This window comes from Vidua macroura, chromosome 12, assembly GCF_024509145.1.
Source record: "Vidua macroura isolate BioBank_ID:100142 chromosome 12, ASM2450914v1, whole genome shotgun sequence".
In the NCBI taxonomy this organism is placed as follows: Eukaryota; Metazoa; Chordata; class Aves; order Passeriformes; family Viduidae; genus Vidua; species Vidua macroura.
The window spans coordinates 20,952,352-20,976,139 of record NC_071582.1 but is presented as its reverse complement, the minus strand read 5'-3'; the positions used below and the strand labels follow the sequence as shown (position 1 = coordinate 20,976,139).

General features: G+C 44.3%; 1 protein-coding gene across 15 annotated transcripts in view; it reads right to left on the bottom strand.

Annotated features, from left to right (window-relative positions):
• Window positions 1-93: 93 nt before the first annotated feature.
• IQCH (IQ motif containing H) overlaps window positions 94-23,788 on the bottom strand; it is a 54,344-nt gene continuing 30,649 nt past the window's right edge. For 3 of the 15 annotated variants that reach the window (XM_053988622.1, XM_053988626.1, XM_053988623.1), the window contains exons 16-23: window positions 19,886-19,969; window positions 15,377-15,497; window positions 14,125-14,411; window positions 8,609-8,776; window positions 6,031-6,156; window positions 5,434-5,495; window positions 2,968-3,076; window positions 1,732-2,555 (exon numbers count right to left, since the gene is read on the bottom strand). In XM_053988622.1, the coding sequence (XP_053844597.1) occupies window positions 2,256-2,555; window positions 2,968-3,076; window positions 5,434-5,495; window positions 6,031-6,156; window positions 8,609-8,776; window positions 14,125-14,411; window positions 15,377-15,497; window positions 19,886-19,969 (1,257 nt within the window). In that variant the 3' untranslated portion in view covers window positions 1,732-2,255. The other 12 variants (XM_053988630.1, XM_053988638.1, XM_053988629.1 and 9 more) reach the window with 11 other exon arrangements.

Sequence of the window (23,788 nt, the reverse complement as noted above, 5' to 3'; positions counted from 1 at the left end):
TGCAGCTAAATTCCACCTTGGGAAAGTCTCTGTGGGCTCTGGGCTATCCAAACCCAGCACCACATTGATGTAAAACAGCAATAAACCCAGGAATTGGAAATACTCCTGTGGATTTTTATTTGAAGCAGGAACCAGCATTTATGCAAATGTTTTCATCTGCAATGAATTTATTCTGTAGAAGGGGAGAAAACTCCACAGAAAATAATGTCTCATGCTGAGGGATCAAAGATTTGCTATCAGAAAAACTGGGTGCTGAACTCGTGCAGCTGCTTGGTCTGGTTTGGTATTTGTGTTAAAACTGGTTTTGCCTGAGCTTTTTGGGAAGTAATCCCAAGGATACTTGCCATTCCTAGGATAACATTCTCCATGCAGTGAGATCTGCTCTTCCTTAGTAAAATGTGGAGTGTGTTGTCTGTTGGGATATTAAAGATTTTGATGGATAATTTTACAAATATAATGTTATTCTTTTAACAACAGCAGTTGTGACCAAAAGGGTCACCAGTGTCCAAAATACAGATGGACAGACCTGCAGAAGTCATGGAATTCTGGGAATCAGAGTGCAAGGAGAAATCTATTGATGAATTAGTGCTATTACTGTTCTTTTTGATAATTTGAAAATGACCACAAAAGAACTGCTGCAAAAGTCTTTAGATAACAGAAGAAGCAGCACAACAGAGATGGTTCTGCAGAGGAATGTGGGTTGCTGGCATTACTGCTGGAGTGGGGTTTCAATTAAAGCATTTATAGGCAAAAGAACCATGGGATAGTTTGGGTTGGAAAATCATCATCCAGATCCAACTCCCCTGCCATGGGCAGGGACAGCTTCCACCATCCCAGGCTGCTCCAAGCCCCGTCCAGCCTGGCCTGGGACACTTCAGAGATCCAGGGGCAGCCACAGCTTCTCTGGGAAATCTGTGCCAGGGCTTGCCCATCCTCCCAGGGAATGATTCCTTCCTAATATCTCATCTAACCCCAATCTCCTTCAGTTTGAAGCCATTCCCCCTTGTCCTGGCACCCCAGGTCCTGAGTGGTCTCTCTCCATCTTTCCTGTAGCCCCTTCAGGGCCACACTGAGCTCACCCCAAAGCTTCTCCTGTCCAGGAGAACAATCCCAACCTTTCACAGAGTGACTGGGTTGGAAGAGACCTTCAAGATCATCGAGCCCGACCCCTTTCCTCCCAGCAGAGCTGCTCCATCCCCCTGCTCATCCTGGTGGCCTCTGGACTCAGGCAGGTCTAACCCTGGACTCCTTTCCTCTCAGTGCTTTTTCAGCCTGTTGGAAGGGGAATTTGGGCTGTTTTCAGTGGATCTGCTCCTCCTGCTCTGAGTCAGTGACAAAGGCCAATAAAGACCCCATTCATAAGATTTTTAACCCACATGCTGAACTTCAGGAATGACAACGGGGACATGAGGAGCATTAGGGTGATCCTGTGCTTTCCAACAAGAAAGGTGGGATGTTCCCAATGCCACAGGCAGGAACCACAGAGATTTTCTCTCTCAGTTAATGGTACTTCACACACCAGCTCAGAAGGAAAACCAAACCTGTTCTTACAGATGAGGAAGCATTTCCAGAAGCATAAGGAATGAGGCACTTGAACATTTTCTGTTAACTATTCTTTCAGAGCATCTGCTTCCCAAGGTTGCTCTTCTTCCAATCTCAGTTTGTTTTCTGCTGTAGCTCCTAGAATTGCTTCAATATCTCGAATTGCCATCTGTAACAGATTCCAGGAATACAAGTTATTTAATGGGCATTATAATGGAATCCAGCAGCCAGGGTGCACAGCTGGCAGTGCCTGCCTCGAAGAGGTAACAGGGTTACACGGGACAGGATGCACCAATTAAATTTAATATTACTTTGGAGACACTTGGAGGAATTATTAGTAAATATGTACAAATCCCAGGTAAATAAAAATACAATTTGTACTCCTAATTAACTAACAGGTGTTTTATTTCACATATGTTCATGCACAATGGAGAAAAGTTCTCTTTTTTATTTTTCCTCAGTGGCTGCTTTTCATTCTCTCATATTGAAAAATGGGAATTTTTTTTTTTGTTGTTGTTGTTGTTGATTATTCTGTAACATGTTGAAATTTAATTACGTCTTCCCCAAAATCTGTCATTTCACACTCTACTGGAAAATCCTGTCAGGGTGGAAAGAATCTGTTATAAATTATGTGACATGACTGAAGATACAAATCTAACACAGAGTTCACCTTTCACAGAGCACACAGAGGATCATGGAAAGTTTTTATAAAGTTAAAGGTGATGCAGCTCAGCACAAGGAGTCCCTGCGGGCAGCTGAGCAATTCTGTGGAACCGAGAAGCAGCTTGGTGAGGAGGGCTGGTCCCAGGGCACGGGGCTGGGCTGAGGATTGCTTTGCTGCTTCTGGCTGCAAAGGTGGGGGAACCTCCCCAGGGTGAGCCCCTGTGCTCTGTCCTCCCCCCCTGGAGCATCCAGGGATGGGCACCTTCAAACAGCAGAGAGAACTGGGAACCAAATCCACTTGGGACACGGATGGTGGGGTGAGGGATGGGAAGGAGTGGATTAGTGGCTGCCTGCTTAAAAGAAATGAGTGTTAATAATCCAAGCAGTTATTATCAACTGAGAGATTTGTTTCTAATTTAAGATTCTTTCCTTGATGGTGTCCCTTTAAAATAAAGCAGGCAATTGTGACAGAACTGTGTGAGGCAGTGCCAACAGCTCCTTTGCTCTTCCAAAGGACACTCAGGAGCATTAGATTACAAATAATTTCACGCTCAAGGATGTCTCTTTTCAAAGCAAAAGTTTCAAACTTAAATTTAACTAACGGGTTCCGTGGGAGACCCACTGCACTGACCCAGACACTGTAAACCACACACAGCCAGTGATAAAAAAGGAATGGTTTAGCACTTGTTTATGATCCAGCATGAGGTATTTGCAGGCCTTGTACAGAAATTAACCAGGATCGTTAGTTAATTAACACCTCACCTTAAAATTGGTCTCGCCTTGCATATTAGGTGCTGATATTTCTTGATGGATGATGAAGAGATTGCGAGCAAAGGTCAGGAGGACCCCCTGGAGATCCTCTCCGATTGTTCTGTTAATGATATCCAAACAAATGAGTTTACCAATGATTCCCTTCACATGCTCCAAAACAATCGCCCTCTCATTTGTGCCTGCCTGGTGCTGGAATTTAATGAGGATTTTCAATCTCACAAGGTGAAAATCTTCAGGGAGATATGAAAGATGAGGCTCCATTTTAACTTGTCAACAGAAAGGATTTGTCTAATAAATAATTTTTATTAATCAACTTAGCAGAAGTAAGCAGAGAGGTTTCAGCTACTCCAAGTAAAAGGTGACTGCTGAGGAAGGACTGAGGCAGCAGAACACTTGAAACACTCACATCACTTGGGAAAAACTTGCTTCAGCCTAAAATTTTGGGAAAGACATTTCAGCAGGATCAACACTCCTTGGATTGTTGCAGCTTTGGAGGCTTTGGTTTCCCAGTGGTCCACACAGACTCTGCACACCTTATGGAACAGGGAATTACACTGAGGAATAATGTGCCTCATTCACTGGAATCATCCACAGATCTCTGATGGAATACAATGGATAATGCTCAGAGATGTTCCAGGTATTTCAGTTATTTCATAAGCTCCAACTCCTACAATCTTGAAAGTATTTCCCAATTAAGGCTATGAAATTGCTCTGAAAATGTGATGGCAGACAACAGGAATCCTCTTTGTTGCAAGTTGAGTTTATTTCTTCTTCTCCTACTACCAAAAAATCAGATTTTCCCTTCCTGCAGAGGCTTTTTCTATGCTGGGAGATGGTTAGCAGATCCCATTTCTGCCCTCCCTCTCCTTTTTGGTCTTTCCATGTCAGTCATGCTCTCCAGAACTCTAAACATTTTCATTGCCTCCCTCTCACAGAACAGCAGGATTTCTTTCAGAATCTCCCAGGATACACTGTTTATCTTTTTCTACAGGATCGTGACATTGTTTAATTCACAGATCCTGTTCCCAAAACCTCCTTGCTCCTCATATTCATTACTGCTCTCTAAATGTAATTTCTTCCACCTGGTTCCAACCAAACCTAATTCTATTTCTCATATTGTTCCTTCAATTTGTGGAGATCATTTTGAATTCTGTTCCTGCCCTCCAGAACACTTGCAGGCACATCCAGCACTTGAAGAAGCTGTTTTGTTATCCAGGTCATTAATGAAATAGCTGCAGCATCAAAGGAATACAGAACAGGCTGAGAGCACAACGCTTCAGCTCCTCACTCATTACATCCTATTTTGGCAGGAAACTTGGGCAAGAACAATATAAAAAGGCATTAAACTTCACCCTCCTTTGCCTCCTGGAAGTCAGGTTTTTAATAATGTTGTCTGGAAGAGTAAGGCTGTGCTAATCCATGGGGCAGACTGCTGCTGAAGGGAATGTGTGGGAGCCCAGCACATCCCTCTGGCTGCCCTGGCTGGCTCCAGACCCTGGCAGGGGGCTCAGGGACCTTGGCACCAAGTCAAAAACACCTGTGGCTTCCATTTTAGCCCGTGGAAAAAACTGACAACTTTATGTGAGGAATTACAAGGGCTTGAGTAGTGTGGTAGGTGAATTAACACAGGGTAGAAAAGTGGAATTTTGGGGTTTTTAGAATGGGGTTCAGGGGTACAAGCTGGAGGGATTTGGGCGTGTCCTGACCTTCTTCTCCTTCTCCTTGCCCTCCATGTCTTGCTGTGCTGGTGACACTTTTCTGTTGGTTTCAGGCACAGACACACTGTCCAACATCAATGACAGACATTGGCACGTTATTGTAACCACAGCACACGGAGTTTTGGGTATAAAATGTGAACACTGCCCTGAGGGCAGACAGAATGCCATGGCCGAGCTGCTGGACAGAGCTCAGCAGGGCAGAAAGAGAATGTTCTAGATCAGGGAAAATAAACAACCTTGAGAAGCTGATCCTGCGCATTTCAGACTCCTTTTTTTGGCTGTGTGGCTGGGAAACGAGGACTGCTACACTCTCGGGGTCACCTTGACACCCGGACCCCGAGAGGAACGCAGCTCTCCTGAAACCAATCCCAGCAGCTCCTGAGCCTGCAGTGCCTGCAGCCCCTGGGCTCAGCACACTCCTGGCCTTCTTTTATCACTGAAATGCTCAAATCCGCCCTAAAACTCCCCCAAGGCCAGTGCTGGGAGAACTTCTGTGAGCAGGAGGTGACAGCCAGATGTTCAGGCTGTTCATTCCCTCCCTGGCCTTTGTCACTCCCTGCACACCCAGAGTGTCCCCAGCTCTTTGTCACCCTGGATTAGGGACAGTCACACTTCCATCATTCCCAGGCTGTGTTTGTCACCCTGGCCTTGGGACAGTCACACTTCCATCATTCCCAATCTGTGTCCCAGAGTGTCCCCAGCTCTTTGTCACCCTGGATTAGGGACACTCCACACTTACATCATTCCCAGGCTGTGTCGCTTCTGGTCTTCATACAGCACAAAAACTGTTCCCTGCTTTTCCTGTTAATTAAGACAAAATTGCTTTATTAATTCCTAAAATAGTGGGAATTGTAATGAATGTGTTACAGCAAGCACACAGCCAAACTAAGGAGGGCTGGTTTGGAATTGTGTGTAAGGAATTCTTGCTCAGTTTAAAAAGATTATTGCTCTAACTTATTGTAGAGAATACAATAAATGCAGCAGAGTTTATTCCACAGCAAATATTTGGCTTCCAAAGCAGTAAGAGATGGTCAAAAGTATCTTTAAGATGATCTCCTTACACAGTTATTTTTATCAAGAAGCAGGTTAACCCCTAAAAGTCTTACACACACTTAAATTGAGAGAAAACCAGGTGGATGTGGCCACTGAGGACATGGTTTAGTGGTGAACATGGGGGTGGTGGGTTGATGGTTGGATGATGTTAGAAGTCTTTTTCAACCCTACCAATTCCATGATTTATGATCTACATTGCTAGAAGTGGTTTTATCATGAAAGACTTTACGAACAACAATTCTGCAGGACGAATATCACATCTCCTCATCTTTCCTGTTCATACCTGGAGGTCAAATCCAATCCCACGAGCTTTGCACATGTGGAGGAGGAGGTTGTAGGAGATCCCTGAGAGGCTGGAATGCCTCAGCTGGCTGCTGGCCACGGCACACCAGGGGCTGCTGGGGGCAGGCTGCAGAGAACAACCCAGGATTGCTCACTGGCACACCAGCTCATACCAGAGCCCAACAGCTAAATGCTAAATTACTGACTTTTCACCCAGGATCCCTCATTTTCACACCAGTTCATACCAGAACCCAACAGCTAAATGCTAAATTACTGACTTTTCACCCAGGATCCCTCATTTTCACACCAGTTCATACCAGAGCCCAACAGCTGAATGCTAAATTACTGACTGACTTTTCACAAGGGATGGAGGGAAAGGACAAGAAATGGCTTCAAACTGATAGAGGGTAGGGTTAGGTGGGATATTGGGAAAAAAGTGTCCCCTGTGAGGGTGGGCAGGCCCTGGAATGGATTTTCCAGAGCAGCTGGGGCTGCCCCTGGATCCCTGGCAGTGTCCAAGGTCAGGCTGGACAGGGTTTGGAGCAGCCTGGGATACTGGAAGGTGTCCCTGCCCATGGAAGGGGGGGAATGGGATGAGCTTAAAGGTCCCTTCCCACCCAAACCATGCTGGGATTCTGTGATTCCATAAATGGCTTTTTGCCAGTGAACTCAGTGTGGAGTAAGGCTCCATTTGGAGGAACCCCTGCTCCTGGACACAGACATTTCCATAAACCCCAGTTTGACAGATCAGATCCACAGAATTGCTCTTTATGAACCACATTTTGGTGTTTTCACAGCTTCAGTGGTCACTGAGCCCTGTGAGAGCACTGAATCCAACCTGGCCTTGGAAATTCCAGGGATCCAGGGGCAGCCACAGCTCCTCTGGGCACCTGTGCCAGGGCCTGCCCACCCTCCCAGGGAGGAATTTATTCCCAATATTTATTCCCACTGACCCTGCCCTCTCTCCCCCTTGGACAAAGGTCGGTGCTGCATCAAGTTTAAACTCTCACCAGTGCCAGAAGAACAGAGATGTTGCTTTGAGGAGCTCTGAGCAGAGCTGTTCTAAACCAGGGCTTTCCTGGTGTTATTTTTAATGTCCCTGGGAGCAGGGACACTGCACATCAAAGCCTGTAATTTACAGTATTTTCCCTAAAATGATATTTGTTTTGACATTGACTCATTTAAGTTGACATAGCTGAAATCCTGATCTAATACATCTCCGCCTGAAAATTAATCATGTTTATAATATTCTGAGAATTAATAACACCCATTGCTCAAGTCATTAACTTAAAAAAGGAGCTTCCAAAATCTGTTTCTCTGCAGTAGGGGACCACAAATAAATGAATGCTTGATAAAATAATCCAAGCAGCAGTTTAACAAGCGTAAACTTGAATGTGGCTGCAATAACACAGAACTATTGTTTAAGGGTTGGCATCAGGTTGATGAGGTGCTTATTTCAGCTACAAAGCATGCATACACATGCATAATGAACTGCAGGATGAATTATTAATGTGTTGCTTATTTAGCCTCATCTGTCTAGAAGATAATGTATCCTAACTATAATGAGTGATTGGTTTTGTACATAATTACAGGAGCAGCAGTATCTAGGAAATTTGTTCTTTCAAAGAAGGAGTTCTAAAAATAAAACCCTCGCACAAACTGCGGGGCTGCTCCGTTTTATCAAAATCAGCCCTACCAGCATGGAGAATATCTAATAAATTAAAAGGGACAGAATCATTATTAACATCATAATTTTACACAAAGTGTTTTACTTAATCATTCATTACAGATCATGTGCAGTAAAAACATTTGTCTCTTGGTTTGTTTCTTTTTCTCTTTCCCTGGGAGACTGCAGTCTTGTAGTTAACTCTTCAGGAGATAAAAATCTCAGAAATAGAGAAAGAATTAAAAATAAAGCATATAATAACAATTTATGTTAATTCTGACAGAATTTTAATTTTTAAAAAAAAGTTGCTAGCTGATTACTTTTCATTTCTAAAACTTGGACTACTGGGACTAATCAGATGTAATTTACTTCTCTCCAACTAAAAGTGGTTGCCTGACGAGAACAATGGATCAAGAGCTCGTTAACCTCTAAATTACAGCTCCATGACATTTTTGGAATGGTGATACATTCCCTCCTCTATGGATGGAGAAAAGGGAGCTGTGAATCTTCTGTCAAAATATGGCAGAGGTTTTGTTTTCTATCCATACGTGTATGTACACAGACAGACACTTCTTAGGCTGACTTTTCTAAAGACCTTTCTTCCCATTTTCCAGAATATTTGGGTGGGAAGGGACCTTAAAGCTGATCCCATTCCACCCCCTGCCATGGGCAGGGACACCTGGGACATCCCAGGGTGCTCCAAGCCCCGTCCAGCCTGGCCTTGGGCACTTCTGGGGATGAGGCTGTTCCACTTTAAGTCCTGCTGTGCTGTTAGCCCATGCCTTCATTACCTGGTAAAATCCAAGAGCAGCAGTTTCAAACCTGAAGGGAGCAGATTCAGCTCCTCTAGAAGAGAGCATGAATTGGGAATGGTTCCATGAATGGTTCTATTTGGGAACACATCACTGCTTACAGGTTTTGTCCCCTCGTGCTGAACCCCTTGGCTTTTGCTTTCCTTTGCTCCCAGAGGTGCTTGCAGGATGCTGGAGCCACAATCCAGATTTCCATCTGTCAGGTACACCAGGAGCTGACTCAGGGCCAGCTGGTCACTGTAGCAAAGGTCAAGGTCTGTTGCCCACACCTAATCACAAAGCAAAAAGGGGCATTCAAATAAATTAAAAGGAACAACAAGAAGAGCAAAATTCAGCAATTGTGAAGGAACATCTCTGCCTGGTTTTGTCCTCTCTGTTGGCATTCCTGCTCTTGGCTCCCTGGTGCTGGGGCAGGGCTGGCAGTGATGAAGATGTGAGGAAGGAATTGCTGGCTGTGAGGACGAGCAGGCCCTGGCACAGGTGCCCAGAGCAGCTGTGGCAGCCCCTGGATCCCTGGCAGTGCCCCAGGCCAGGTTGGACAGGGCTGGGAGCAGCCTGGGACCGTGGAAAGTGTCCCTGCAATGGCAGGAGGTGGCACTGGATGGGATTTAGGGTCCCTTCCCACCCAAACCTCTCCGGGATTCTGTGATTCCACAAATCCCTTCCAAAGAGGAACAACCAGAACTCTTCTGTAACATCAGAAATGATCTTTCAGGGAGGCTGAGGGAAGCACCATGGATTGCTTCTGCAAGGCTCCTCCACCCCAATAAGCAGAGCTTGGTTTTCCCAGGAGTTTTTCCTACTTAAAAAATCCCTGTGCCTACCCCTGCCTGTGAGAAATGTTCCCACACACCAAGAGCTGCCCTACAGAGGACCCCTTAAAACAAATCTCCCAGTGAACAACTTGCCTCAGCCCTGGAATGGTAAATGGACTCATTATAAGGATATTAAGGGGTCAGGCAGCCAAGGCCTCTTGGAAAACCAGAGTTAATTTCAGAATCATATGCACAGAGTAATGCCCTTTGGATAATGGGGAATAAATCACCCCAGTAACAGTTGTTAATGTCTAACTGCCAAGTATCTGTTGCTGTATTAAATATCCTATTTGTCAACTTAAATATTTCCTGCTGCACGGTCTAAAATGCAAATTGGATGCTAATGGTTGGCTTTACTTAGTAATAGGGGAATGTTCCCCAATTATAATACTTAATTTTCTTCAATAATTTATTGTTTATCACCACTTCTGTGAGACAGGAAGAACTCTGCTGTCCATTTCTCCTTTTCCAGTGTGTGCCAACCTTTTCAATGAGCCAAATAATAATTATAAACTATTCACATGGTGGGAGTGTTCCATTAATTTTGATAAATATTATCAACAAATCTGTGTCAATATGTCCTAGATCTCGTCTGAGCTGGGTTTTACACTCTCAATGAAAAATTTGCCCTCAGAAAAAAGTGGCAGAGCTTCTTCGTGAGGGAACCAGGGACTGAAAATCTTGGATATCTGAGGGCTGTTCACTGCCTCCAAGTGAAGTGTTTGCTCTTAATCCAGACACCTGACCTCAAAATCCACACCTGGAAGCTTTGCTGAGCACAAAGAGAGCTGCAGGAGGCAGCTGGACTGAAAGGGGACCCTAAAAAAGGTTAAGCCCCAACATCCCTGTGACTGAAGTGAGTCCCAGAGCAAAATGCAGGGGATGGGCTGAGGATTTAACAGCAGATAAAACATTAACAAAGCAGCCATCAGCAGTGGATAAACCCATTCCCCCCTCCCAGGGATTCACACAAACCCTTCCAGGTTTACTCCCCAGCTCCCACCTGGTCAGTGCTGACAATTAAAACACGAGCAAATGACATTGTTTTCATTTCAGACGGAGATAAAAACCCATTAATTACTTGTGTGATCCATTTCACACCATCTAAACAAAGCCCCAGCGTGCCAGGCTGGCTCCAGTGCCCGCTGGCACGTGCCCAGGAGCTGCTCTGGGAAGGACAGAGCTCTCCTGCTCCAGGGAATGGCTCCAGCTTGCCCAAGGAAGGGGCTGGGAGAGCAGGGAAGAACAGAAAAAGCTTTTAGCAGGGCAACCTTGTGCTGGAAATGAGATTGACCAAATACTGGTTTAAGGAGTTTCTGTTTGCTTCCAGAGGGGATTAAATCGTTTTTGGACGTGGTTTCATCATCTCAGCCCAATTTCTGCTGCTGCCTACAAAATGAAGAGTCTGGATCTAGAGGGGGGATGAAGGAAGGTGTCCATCCCCTCCTCTGCTGTAACAAAGGAGAGCTCCAAAACCTCCTTGGGCTTCATGTCCTCCTTAGGTAAAGTCATGGGAATATTTTGCATTTTCCAGTTTAAGGTGTGGGGAGGAGGAGGAGAAGGAGGAGGAGGAAGGCAAACATGGCTGGAAGCCACCTGTCCACCTCCTTTCATCCCTGAGCCTGGGGCTGAACCACCCCTGTTGGAACTCAGAGCAGCCAAATGGTCACTCCTCAGTGCCAGCTGGGATCACCCCCAAGGATTGTTTTCCTGGCTCAGGACTCTCTGAGTGGTTGTGGCCATGTCCCCTCCTGCCCTGGATGTGTCCCAGAACATCCCTGACGCGGGGGAGAAAGGAAGAAGGATCAGATGGCACAAGATTTTCCAGCTTTATCCTAGCAGGGGATTCCCTTTTGCCATGGAAACACAAAAATGTCCTTTAAATCCCCTTTGTGCTGCTACAGAAACGGGAGAACACGGGGCCTGGACAAGGGGTCTGGCCACATAAATCATCTCCCCCAGTAAATCAGGAACTCTTAGGAGATGACCTGTGCAAAGGTGAAGTTTAAGTAAAGAATGGTACAATCCTACAGATTAACAAATGTCTATTATTGAGCCCATCCCCATTTTCTGAGCATACACAATAAGGGCACGGATGGAACTGTACACATTTATGATTGGGGGTGTCAAATCCTGACAGGATTCCATGGGAAAATTAGCAGAACACAAGGAGTCTTCATCTGAAATGTGGGGATTTTCAGAATTTATGCTCAGAAATTAAACTGGAACAGAACAGCCTAGAAGTGATATTTGATTTTCAGAGGCCAAAGGTAGAGGCAGTAGTTAAGATTTTAGGTAGATTTAAGACTGGTTTTAGATCAAGCTAAACACAGAACAGATTAGGACTCTCCAGAACCCCACCAATGGAAAAAAACTTAGTTAGAAATACATCCTGCAAGACTTGCTGGCTGTTTATCCAAGGAAACATTTGCTTCCAGGGGATTCTCCTTTGGCACACACAGCTCCAGGGCCAGCGCTTTGTGCTGAAGACATCTCCAGTGAATAAAGTCACAATTATGCTGGAATTCTTTACAGCTTCCATAAAAACGCTTCAGCTTTAGAATGTAAACTTGAGAAGGGAAGGAAACATAAATTCTTAAAGAGTTACTAAATTACAGCTCGGCTCTCTCTGGTTTAACTGTTTTATCTGCTGCTGCTATCGACGGCTGCGTTATTGTGAAGAGCACCCGTGCTAGTTTTAAAGAAGTGCTTGAGTGATACCGTAAAAATGTCAATTAGTAAAATATTCATGCAGCCGGGGCGTTGGAAAGAGAGTGGCTTTTATGACTTTTGAAACCTGCAGGATTGATGGGGGCGGCGCGGGCAGGCTCTCATCCGGCTGCCATCTCGTGGCAGCTGCTGGCATGGGCTGGGGCTCGCCCAAAAACTCCAATTTTAGGGCTCTGCAACTCCTCTGTCCTGCTGGATATAGGGTTGGGAGATGGTTGATGACAACACCGTGGCTCTTGTTGGAAAATAGGACATAAAAATGTGTTATGTTCTGTCTGGAGAGACCTTGGGACGCTGTGGGAATTGTCCAACCCCAGCACTTTATCCAATTAATTATTCCCTCTCGGCTGCTGGGAGAGGCTGGGGCTGTGCAAAAGCCGTCAGACCCATGGAAAAGGTGGCTTAGGATCCTGCTTCTCCAAATTATTATGTAAGGAAGTCGATGTGTTTAAATATTCCCACTCAGTCCAGGGGATTTATTTGGGTGCAGCTCCCAGTCTGGGCAGGATTTCACTCTGAGGGGCCAAGGCTTTGCTTGGAATGATCATTGTGGAAAATAAAGTGGGAATCACTCAAAAGGATTCACTCCAAATGATGCACCTCCACTTCTTCCCCAAGACACTGAAAACAGCATCTCCACATCTCCCTTCCCCTCAGGATCAAGGCACAGGTGCCTGAAACTGAGATGGAAACAAATTCCTGAGGCAAACAAGGAATTGTGTGGAGTCCCAGATTTCCCTGCCCCTTGGATCTCCTGGCAGCCAAGTCTCTGTCTTCCCACTGAGCTCTGTGACAACACACATTGTTCCTCATCCATCCTTTCCTCCTAGTGCTCCAAAGATCAGCATTTTCTGTAAAACACACTTGGAAAGAATTCCTGAGTATCCTGTACTTCCAGGAAATGCATCTGAGCCTCCCACCTCCTGCATTCAGGGGGACACTTGTGAAAGGAGTGAGCAAATATTCCAAGGGTCTGATAGGATTTCTTGTTTGCCAAAAAAATGGTGCTTTCAGGAACACAAGCCTTTGTGTGATCTCTCTCTCCCAAGCCAGATGGCCTCATTAATTGCCTCCACATCCAGTTAAATTTAAAAACCTGTGCTTAAATAATGTTAAAGTTGTGGTACGTGCTGATAAACATAGGAAATGTTAGGGTAAAAATTAGCTGGGAACAAGGGAAGAAAACCAAGATGGAACAGATAGGAATTCCAAGAAGCCACAAGAATCACTAAATGATTTAATGTGTCCTTGTTTGTGCCAGGAAATGTCACAACCTTAATAATCCAGGAAGCACTCCTGCATTTCAGTGACCTCCTGGCCTGAGTGGAGCAATTGGCAGAACTCCCACGGATTTCCGTGGGTGACAATGTCACCCCTTCCTCTTTTCAAAGACCCTTCCATGGAACTTGTCCAGTATGGCTCACCCAGAGTTCTGATTACAATGCCTGTGCACATCCATTTTGGGAGTCAAATTGTAACTGGGATCTGACTTCCAGAGCTCACAAACTTCTGTGAGGGCCAGGCCCTGGCACAGGTGCCCAGAGAAGCTGTGGCAGCCCCTGGACCCCTGCAAGTGTCCAAGGCCAGGCTGGAGGGAGTTTGGAGAAACCTGGGACAGTGGAAGGTGCTAGAGTGAGGGGTTGGAATGAGATTATTTTTAAGGTTCCTTCCTACCCAAACCATTCCATGATTATTCTGAGTCTCTGGTTCACCACAGCCACCCTTACAATGCTGTCAGTTCCCAAAAACCTCAAAGTTCCCCAGCTCCCCACAGCCTTAAAATCCAGGGATGTTCCCTTTTACAGTCAAACACATCCTAAACACCGAGGTCCTCAGTGAAGATTCCAGAAGAAAACAATGTCAGGAGAGGGAAAAACAAGGAGATGCCTCAGGCCTACATTTGGTGCTGTGAGATACCCCTGTGCTTCCCTCAGCTCACATGCCCCGGAGTCTGGAAATCGTTTGTTCCAAAGGGCAAAGCTTTCTCCTGATATCTTTTGGAGCTCTATGGAAAAGCTGGAGTTTCTCAGTCTCAGGGAGACAGGGTGAGGTAACAAACCTGCCCCACTCACCTGCTGCTCCCTCGTTTGGGGATGGGTGAAAGCCACAAAGTCCACGGAGAAGTAGCCAAGCACTCCTTTGGATTTACAGGCCTCCCCAATTTTCAAGCAGAGAGCTTTAAGAACCTCAGGATCCACGGAACGCTGCGGGATGGTGGTGCCAGAAGATCTGAGGGGCCCCTCAGCGTGGAGCTGATCTCCAGATGACAGCAGTGTCACCTCCCCCGTGGGCTCTATCAGCAGATCCACCGTCAGGTTGGTGACGCTGCCCGAGGACGGGAAGGCTTCGATCACCCCACCTGGAATTGGAAAGGAATTCTCCTGGGATCCAATCCACCAGTGCTGCCCTTCAGAGTGCACGGGATGGAGCTCCAGGGGGGGATTGGAGATCCAGCAAATAAATCAAATAAATCAGTGCAAGGGGAGCAGCAGAGCCAGAGTCGTGGATCTCTTGGAGGAGAAAGGAGTTTAATTAGCGGCTTTTCATTCCCACTTCCAGAGTGGATCAATCCCACAGCTGGCTCTGGGGTGGCAGGAGTGAATCCTGCTCAACACCAGCCCAGAACAGCTGGGAAATGCAATGCAGGGATTTGGGGGATGGTGACTCCTGCTGTGAGCTCATCTTGGAGACTCCCATCCATGTAATGGTCTTAGATAAGAGTCTGCCTGTGGCATTCACCCACAGGAGGAATTTGGCATGGAAATAACAACTTCCAGCATGGTCTGCCATAGGAAAATCACCAAGGTAACTGCCTGGCATTCTGGATTTGCCTTTTCCTTGCATATAATGCCATAACCCAATTTGTTGGGATAAACTGCTATGCAATAAAATTGGTACTCGATGTGTTAAGTGGCATTATTTAAAAAGAAAAATACCTTCAAGGTGTTGATTCATCCTTGTCTCTTCCATAAAGAAATCCATTAAAAAAATCTATATATTAAATAGTCTCACATTTACTTCACATGCTGGAATTCCCTAAAATTTTACCCCAGATGTGACAGCCTTTGGTGCAGCACCCAAGGATTAAGGAGCTGGTGCTCGTGGATTCAGAATCCAGGATTAATATGGACTAAAAGCTTGGATAGGACAAATGAATGACAGAACAGTGGCCTATAATTCATTGGTAAATGAACATTTGAAGCATAATGGAGAAATAAAAGGAGATAAATATTTAAATGGGCCCAAGACTAACAAGAATATGGCAGACAATATGGCATAATTACTCCTTCTAACACTTCCCAGCGACTTTGCAGTCTTATTTACCTTGAGTAAGAAATGTTTGGAGGAATTTTTCCCATGTAGGGAATCGTTTCTCATTGACTGGCTGTACGTGCTGTGCTAAAAGGCCCGGCAGCTCCTGGGAGATCTTCACCAAAGCTAGCTCCTGCAGAAACAAATTAAATAGAACCACAAGCAATTTTACTACAGAAATGAAAACTGCTTGTGGGGTGATTAAAAACTAGGCCTCCAACAGGCAAAAAAAAAAAAAAATGTGGTTACTGTTTACCCACAGTCAGGAAGCCTTTTTTAATTTTTCTGCTTGCTCCTCTTCCCTCCTCCTGCAAACTGTCCTTCTCTGAAAGCCAATCCCCCTCTCAGCACAGCATCTTTTGCATTATAATTTATATCAATAATTGGATCTGGCATCTGAAAATGCCAAGTACTTGGTAACTGCTTGGGGATCAATAGCAGCAGTCAATAACTTGTACATTGCTTGTATTTTGAAGCAGCATATTGAAATAGTCACATATGCCAGCAATAGTTTTGCTGGTTCTATGTTTAAGCTCTTCTATCAACCCAAATACCCTTCAGACAGAAGAAAGAAAAAAAAAAAAAAAAGGAACTATCAAACAAAAGCATTTCTAAAGCAGGAGGAGATATCCTTTTAAATCTGCAAAATATCTGTAACAAATTCCCAAGTGCCTGTGTCTTTGGTGGAATTTGATTAGTCACTCCACAGCTAAAGCAGGCTTTTTTTCCTAGTTTTAAATTCTTTATTATCACACACACAGCCCAGCCCCATTAAATACAGCAAGTAACTGCTCTGCTTTTACTGCTCCCCAAAGTGCCAGAAGAACAGGAGCATATAAAGTGCAAGGACCCTGACTGGATTGCTTCAGGCTCCTTTTCTTGCTGCTTCATGAGCCTCCCCCTGCTCCCCCGGGGCTCTTTCCTCTGTTTTCCATCCCCTCTCCTCAGCACCCCGTGCTGCAGCAATGACCAGCCCTCCTCTGGTCCTGCCAATGTCCTCAGCCACAATCACTTCATCCCAGGCTCTGGAGGAACATGAGGAAACCTCATGGCTGACAGCTAAGAATAGCAAATAAAAAATCAAAGCTGTTTTTTTTTTTTTTTTTTTCCGGAGCAGTGGGTTTGTGGAGATGGGCTTTGTCGTGGAGCACACGATGTAAAGTAACCAAAAATGCAAATCCAGAATGACTCCGCTGTGGTTTGCCTACCAGCACGAGGAGGATGGAGCAATGATTGGAATCACTGGATGGTTTGGGGGGGAAGGGAACTTAAATCCCATCCAGTGCCATGGCAGGGACACCTCCCACTGTCCCAGGCTGCTCCAAGCCCACCCAACCTTGGACATTTCCAGGGATCCAGGGGCAGCCAGAGCTCCTCTGGACAGCTGGGGAATCTGGGATTAACTCTGCATGCAGGAGAGCTGGATAAACCCTGCTCCTGGCTGCAGCCACCCTGAGACTGCAGGAAAGGGATTTTCCACCTGGGCCTCAGCTGCCCAGCCATGGAAGGGGGAAAATACCTTAAAAATATGGAGGTGCTTAAATGGTGATGCTGATATGGGATGTGGGGGCTCCTATCATATAATAAGGAGAAAAAGATGTTCTTGACTTTAAAAATATCACAGAAAAAGGGGTTTAAAATGGTTTTAGTCAGTAGATCAATACACTACGCAGCACAACCTCATGGCAAAAACAAAGCAGCACATAAAACATAAAAAATTTACCCAAAAAACAAATGAGCACATAAAACATGAGATCCAAGCTCAGAATTTACCCAAAAACAAAGGAGCATATAAAATATGAGATTCAAACTCAGAATTTACCCAAAACCAAAGGAGCACATAAAATATGAGATCTAAACTCAGAATTTACCCAACTTCAGGTCTTTACCTGCTCATTTCCTCAGGGTCTGAAGGAGGAATTTTGGTTTTGGATGGGCTGAGCTGGCTGAAACAGCAGAGCAGTGAGCAAATATCCATTGGCCTTGTGTGGGTTTGTGTTTGTGCTGAATTATTGCTGAGCTAACAAGGCACAGGCTGAGGTGGCTCATGAAAATCCTCTCAGCTTTGGAGAGAGGATGTGAGCCATGATGGATGGCCTGGAATTGCTGCCCCACAAATCAGATCCCAGCTGGCAGTGCACCCAGCAACACCTCTGTCACTCCCACCTCATCCCTGAGACCTGCTGACGTGGGGTATTGAGCAATTTAAACAGAAATATAAAAACAAACAAAGCAAGAGGTGTGCAGCGGCTGCCTGGAGGATTTTGATAAATCACACTGGGGAAAAAAAAAACCAGAAATCTCTGCTGGATGTGGAGGCATTTGGGAGTGCTGTGCCCAAGGTTGTGTCAGGAACAATTAAACTGGGACACAAATTTCCAGTGCTACAGTTCTGAGCTGTCTCTCACACAGAGCTGGAGGATCACACGTGGCTGTGGAAGAAACCTCCCTAACCTGGCTGCAAAATCAGAACTTCCAAGGGACTTTTTCTCTGCCTTTTGAAAGTTCTTCTTGCACATCTAAGGATGGTGCTTTAGGATCATAAATCATGGAATCCTGGAATGGTTTGGGTTGGGAGGGAACTTAAATCCCATCCCACTCCATCCCTGCCACTATTCCAGGTTCCATCCTGGCCTTGGACACTTCCAGGGATCCAGCTACAGCTCTGGTGAGTGTGAAGGATGTGAGCACCTTTGTCTGAGAGAAACAAAGGAGGATTTTAAAGAAATAATCAATTCAAGAAAATCTGCCAAACCTCCCTTGAGCCCCAAGCACAATGCCTGGGCAGCCAGGGTGCTCACAGAAGGGAGTCACCCTTTAAGGATCAGCTCCTGCAATTCTGGTTGGAGAGGTTTTTTTTTTGCAACTGTAAGCTCTAAAAAGGCAATAATCCTGATTATAGGGAGTTTTAGTAGGCAAATTCAAGCCCGGATCCAGCATTCACTCATGAAGTCAAACCTTTTAAAAGGATCAGTGCTCAGCTGGCTAATTTCATTTAAATTGGACAGTATCTCCAGCAGAGCCTACCAATGTTTTCTCTCTTGATGTGGCCCAAAACAATCCAGGGCCTCAGCTAAACAGAAACAGGGAGCATTTGTTCAAACCTTGCAGCTGATGTTTCTTAGTAGCAGTAAAAATGAGCAGCCCAAATATTGTTTACATCGTGTAGAAATCTTTACCTCTCTCCAAATTGGTTTAGCACCTTTTTATAACAATGAAGAAGCACCAAAAAAAAAAAAAATTACAGCTTTTTCCCACTAAATGAGAAATAATTTCTCACCCTTCTGCAAGATGAATTTTGAAAGGTTTTCTTAGGCAGTTGCAACACAAAATTAGGACCAAGCGTGGCAGATGTTGAAGGCAGTGGTAGGAAGTCTGCTGGAGACAGAAAGAAAAAGAAAGAAAAGCAGAAAAGCCCGTTGAGAAGAGAAATAAATAAATAGGAAGAAGAAATAGAAACAGGCAGAAAGATCTGGGGAAAGCAAGAGGCTGCAGAGCAGGATGTGTAAGACACAGGGCTTTTTAGCTAAAAACCAGATGGAAAGGAAATTATTTAGACCTTGCAAGCAAACAGAGTGAAGAAAGCAACTCCAGATTCCTTTAAAGGAAAGCTGAGTGGGCCAGAGAGGAATAAAATCAGCAGAGAGCTCCTGAGCAATACAAAGTGCCACGGCTCTGCTGCAGTCAGTGGAGCTGTGGCAATTTATGCCCCTTGGATGGCACAATGACAATTCCTGGCATTTGTAAGTCCATCCTCTCTCTTGTGATCACTGGAGCTGGGATAACTTTCTCCAGTCTGGGTGGGAACTGGTCCAGCCCAGCTCGTTCTGATGTTCTCAGTGACACCAGCAACCATGCAAGAAGCCAGTGACTGCTGCCCAAAATGTCCAAGTAACTGCCATTATTTCCTATTTTGCAAATTAAACTGCTTGGACACTTTTTTCCTCATTCACCCTGGCCAGAAGCACAAAAGTACCGCAGCAAACAGAATAAATGGAGAGATCTCTAATACTGGGAATGGCTTTGGAAGCGACACACTGAGCACCCTCTATCTACTTAAAGTTTGCCACCTGATTTAAAGCCCGGGCTTTTCACTGTTAACTGCAAATTTTAAAATTAAAAAAGTGCCAATTTTGCCTTCCCCAGAGCTGGAAAAGCACGTTCTGAGCTCGGGTCCCATCATGGCAAACAGCCGTCATTACCGCCTCACACAAATGCTTTTCCTATGTAAAATTGCTTTGTAAAATATTTGCTCCATCTGCTGAAAGGAGCAAAGACAATTTTCCCTGATAGCTAATGGCCCATTTCAGCTGCCTGCCATGGAGGGGGTGCTGAACACAGAGCCCAGAATCCTGCACTCGCCTGGGCTCATCCTCGCTCGCCGCCGGACGCGGCCGGCGCTGCTCCCGCTCCCACTCAAGGGGTTTTTGTGGGGCTGAGGCACATCTGCCACGCTTCAATAAACCCCACAAACAGCCCCTTCCAGACTCCCAGAACAAGGAGCCGAGCTCCCTTTCAAACCTCCAGTCCTTCAAGTGCTGTTCCTTTTTTCACACCACATGGGGCCACGGTTCTCCGGCCGGGCTGGCGCTGCCGCTCCGCACGCTGAGGGTTTGGGCACAGAAAAGATCGAGCACTTCTTTTAATTCTAAATTCAAGCACAGACACACAAAAACCCCACAAAACCCCCTCTGCCCCGCTCCAAACCCCCTCCCAACTGCTCCTTTCATTGTGCACTTTCCTATTTAGCATCCATTGAAAAGCACATGTTTACATTGTGCCCTGAACTACTTCAACATCTGCTAACAGACCAATAAAAAATAAATAAACCAGGATTGTTTAGGAAGAGAGATCCTTCCTATTTCTTGCAAACACTCCGAAACTGGCAGCTGCAATTTGCTGCCAGATCCCTGCTCGGAAAACAATCTACGCAGGGAAATCAAAGATCAAATCTGTGCTGCCAAAAATCAGCCAGAAAAAAGATCGACAAAGTGCTGTGAACTCCTCAAATAATTCTGCTTGTTTATACACTGAATGCTAATTGAAGAGTAGGATAATTTTATTAGTTAGTTTGCTTTCTAATCCAAATAAATATTCCAAATTGTGTCTTTTGCAAGGTGCATCCTGCATGTTCAAGGTTCCCCACATCTTCCTTCAGAGCAAAGAAAACATAATTGTCATGATCTTCAAAAATCTCTCTTCAAAACAATAATCATATATTTATTTCAAAGGCAGCATTTGTAAGTTCAGGACACTGGGATGTTTATTCTCATATAAAATGAGATCAGGAATGTTTGAAGGCATTTTCCTGTATTTTAGAGAGATTTCTGCAAGTGCACTTTTCTGTATTTTAGAGAGATTTCTGCAAGTGCATAAACAATTCTGATGCCCTCAGATGAAAATTATTTTCCCAATTAATTGACTTTCCTCTTTTTTTCATCTCTATAAATTTACTACACTTCTGTGACTTGCTCTCCTTTCTGGTTTAAACAAAATATTCTAATGAATTCCAAAAATGTGGTTTCAGAAAGAAAAAAAACCTTATACGGAAAACCCAGAGTCACTTCCCTGGAATTTTATGGAAATTGCTGTAATGCTACAGGGATTGTCAGACAAAACCTGCATTGTTTTTCACAAACAACACACACTTAAACTCCCTTTATTCCCAGAGTTGCCTATGTGTTACTTTTTGGATTTTAGCAAAACAAACATTTTTAAAATAATCCAAGCAAGCATTTTACTGGCTGCACCAACATTAAGGCATTTCAGATTTCTTTAGTGCTCCTGCTTTATCCTCTCCTTCCCCACTGTTATTGCTACAAACTGGCACTTAAATTCAATTGATTCAAAATATTCTGGATCCATATGGCCTCAAACCCTGGAGCTGAAGTTCTGATATTGCCTCACTGCTGTTTTCTAGCATTTGCCTCTCCTCCAGTCCCCAGATGGTGGAAGTAACATTTAAACCTCCTTTTCCTCTGCCTTGTACAATAGACCTTGGCACCATTTCAACTGTTTACTCCGGTAATTAACAGCACTGATACCACAACAATTACAACTCCTACAATCTTAGCACAATAATGCTATGAATTAGTGAGAGCTAATGGCTGGAAGGTATAGTGGTTCCAGACTGAGATCTGTGCATTTCTCGAATAAAATAAAAGGTAGGAACAGCACGCTGGCGGTAGACAATGATTACCTAGTAATTAGTTTACACAAAGCTTCCTATTTAATGGCAAAACGCTGTAATTAACGCGTGACAGAAAATCAAAGGGTACTTTGTAAGCATATGAAAAATTAACACTGCAGGCCTATAGCTTTATGTACTGATTAGGAGCATATTAAATCAATAGGACACACAGCCCAACAGCTTGCAGAGCCCCTGCTTGTGGTTCAGGGATGATATTCTGGATTTCACCAAGCCCAGGGATACAATTCTGCTTTATTTCACCTCACATTTGCTCATCACATGCAGATAATCTTAATATACTGAGGATTGTTTGCAGGTGCAATGAATATTTCAATTATTTGGAATAATTGCAGTGCTCACACTAAGAAACCTCCAGCACTACTCCTTTCCATCATCGAGCTCTTCCTGAAGTCTTTGGGCTCCTTTTCTTTCCCTGTGAAGCATGATATCAGTTAGATGCAATGCTAAAATGCTGGAAATGCATTTTCTGGGGATCTCTCAGAGTTTCTGGCCCTCTTCAGGCTGGAAAAATACCACACCTGCAATTCCCCGTGCACAGCTGGCTCCTTCCCCAAGAACCCCCTCCGTGGGCTTTAGGTGTTACACTAAGATCAATTAATAAAAAATCAGGAAAAAAGCAGTGTTAGGAAGCTCTGCTGTGTTCAAAGGGGGTCACAAAGGAGTGTGCTGGCAGTGGCAGGTTTCTGAAATTACATTTTTTGATGGGTTGGTTTTATCCTGATTTGTTTGCACACACACCCTCCTCTGAATTCCTGAACTCAGTGAAGAAATAAGACATGGAAATCTTGGTACATGGAATTCATCCAAGCAGGACACAATCTGCTCCCCACTATTCCAAAATTCATCTCTTACTTACGACAGGACTTTTAAAAGCTGACCAAAAAAAAAATGGTTCACTTAAAGGAACATCCAGCATTTTGCATTCCTATTTCCCAACAGCAACCATTGCAAAATCCTGCAAGCAGCATCCAAATCTTGTTTTAGGTGATTCAGACCAAAGGTTGTCCAGATTTGTCACCTGTTGAAAAGATTCTAATTTCCTCATTGCAAGAAATTAACTGTAAGGAAAAGAATTTTCCTGTTAGGAAAAGAAACAGAGACAAAATCCTCTGACTCAACTTGAGGAGTAAAACTCAAACAATTTTTCTAGCAAGGGCTGCCCAAGTGCATTAAATCCTTTTTTTTTTTCCCTATGACAGATATTTGATGGAGAGTTTTGAAATGGTTGTGTAGTTCTCACCAGTTTTTTTAAGGGCTTATTCAGAGAGTATTTGTAGCTTGTTTTTCTGTGTCTTATTCTATCCCTGGATTTTCCCTTCTTTATCCCTTTCTTTTTGTCTCCAGCCTGATCTTTGTTATTTTCAGACTTGCTGCTAGATAAACTCACACCATGTTGTTGGTCCTGATGGTTAATTAAGTCACAGGGTAATAAAAGATAATTCTAAAATTAATTTCAGTAGTAATTTAATCTAGTGATTTACTACAAATCCATACTTATACAAGAGGATGGGATCCTGCAGTCCCATGTATTTATACAAAAGGGAGTTGTTAAAAGAAGAAAAAAGGCAATGCCAACAGGAAGGTGATGTTCTCTTTGCCCTAAAAGGGAAGAGCTCTGGGAGTCTGAGTCCTAAGAAAAAGGAAAATAAAAAGACAGAGTGAGCATATCCATTTCTTGGATATTCTCCCAGCCTCCAAGAAGCCAGAATCCCTCTAAGCCAGAGATTGTGTCAGCAATAATGAGAATTTTCCATGAATTTAGAGTCTCCCAGCAAGGGTCTATAAAAGTTTGGGTGAGATTTTCCAGAATCTGAGCTGCTGACTTTGAGCAGGAGTGAGATGCCCAGCTATACCATATATTAATAAGGATTATGGATATCTTTATCTAGATATTCCAAAAAATTACTCACTTATTCTTAGAGCAGCAAAACCACTATTTGTGCTATGCGTGGAGCGACTGAAGCTTGAATTCGTACAGAAGACCTGCAGATGTTAAAAATTAATTTATTTGTTCCCTACAATCATCATTCACCCTACAAGATACAATTAATCTGATAAAGAGACTCAGTATTTATTCTTTTTTTTTTTGTGTACAACTAGGGCCAGCAACAGCAACAACCCTGGTGTTTTCCACAGTGGAAGATGTCTCCAGAAACAACCCCACAAGTGCCAAATGTACAGCAGTTCTCTGGCTATGGAGCCATTGGATGAAA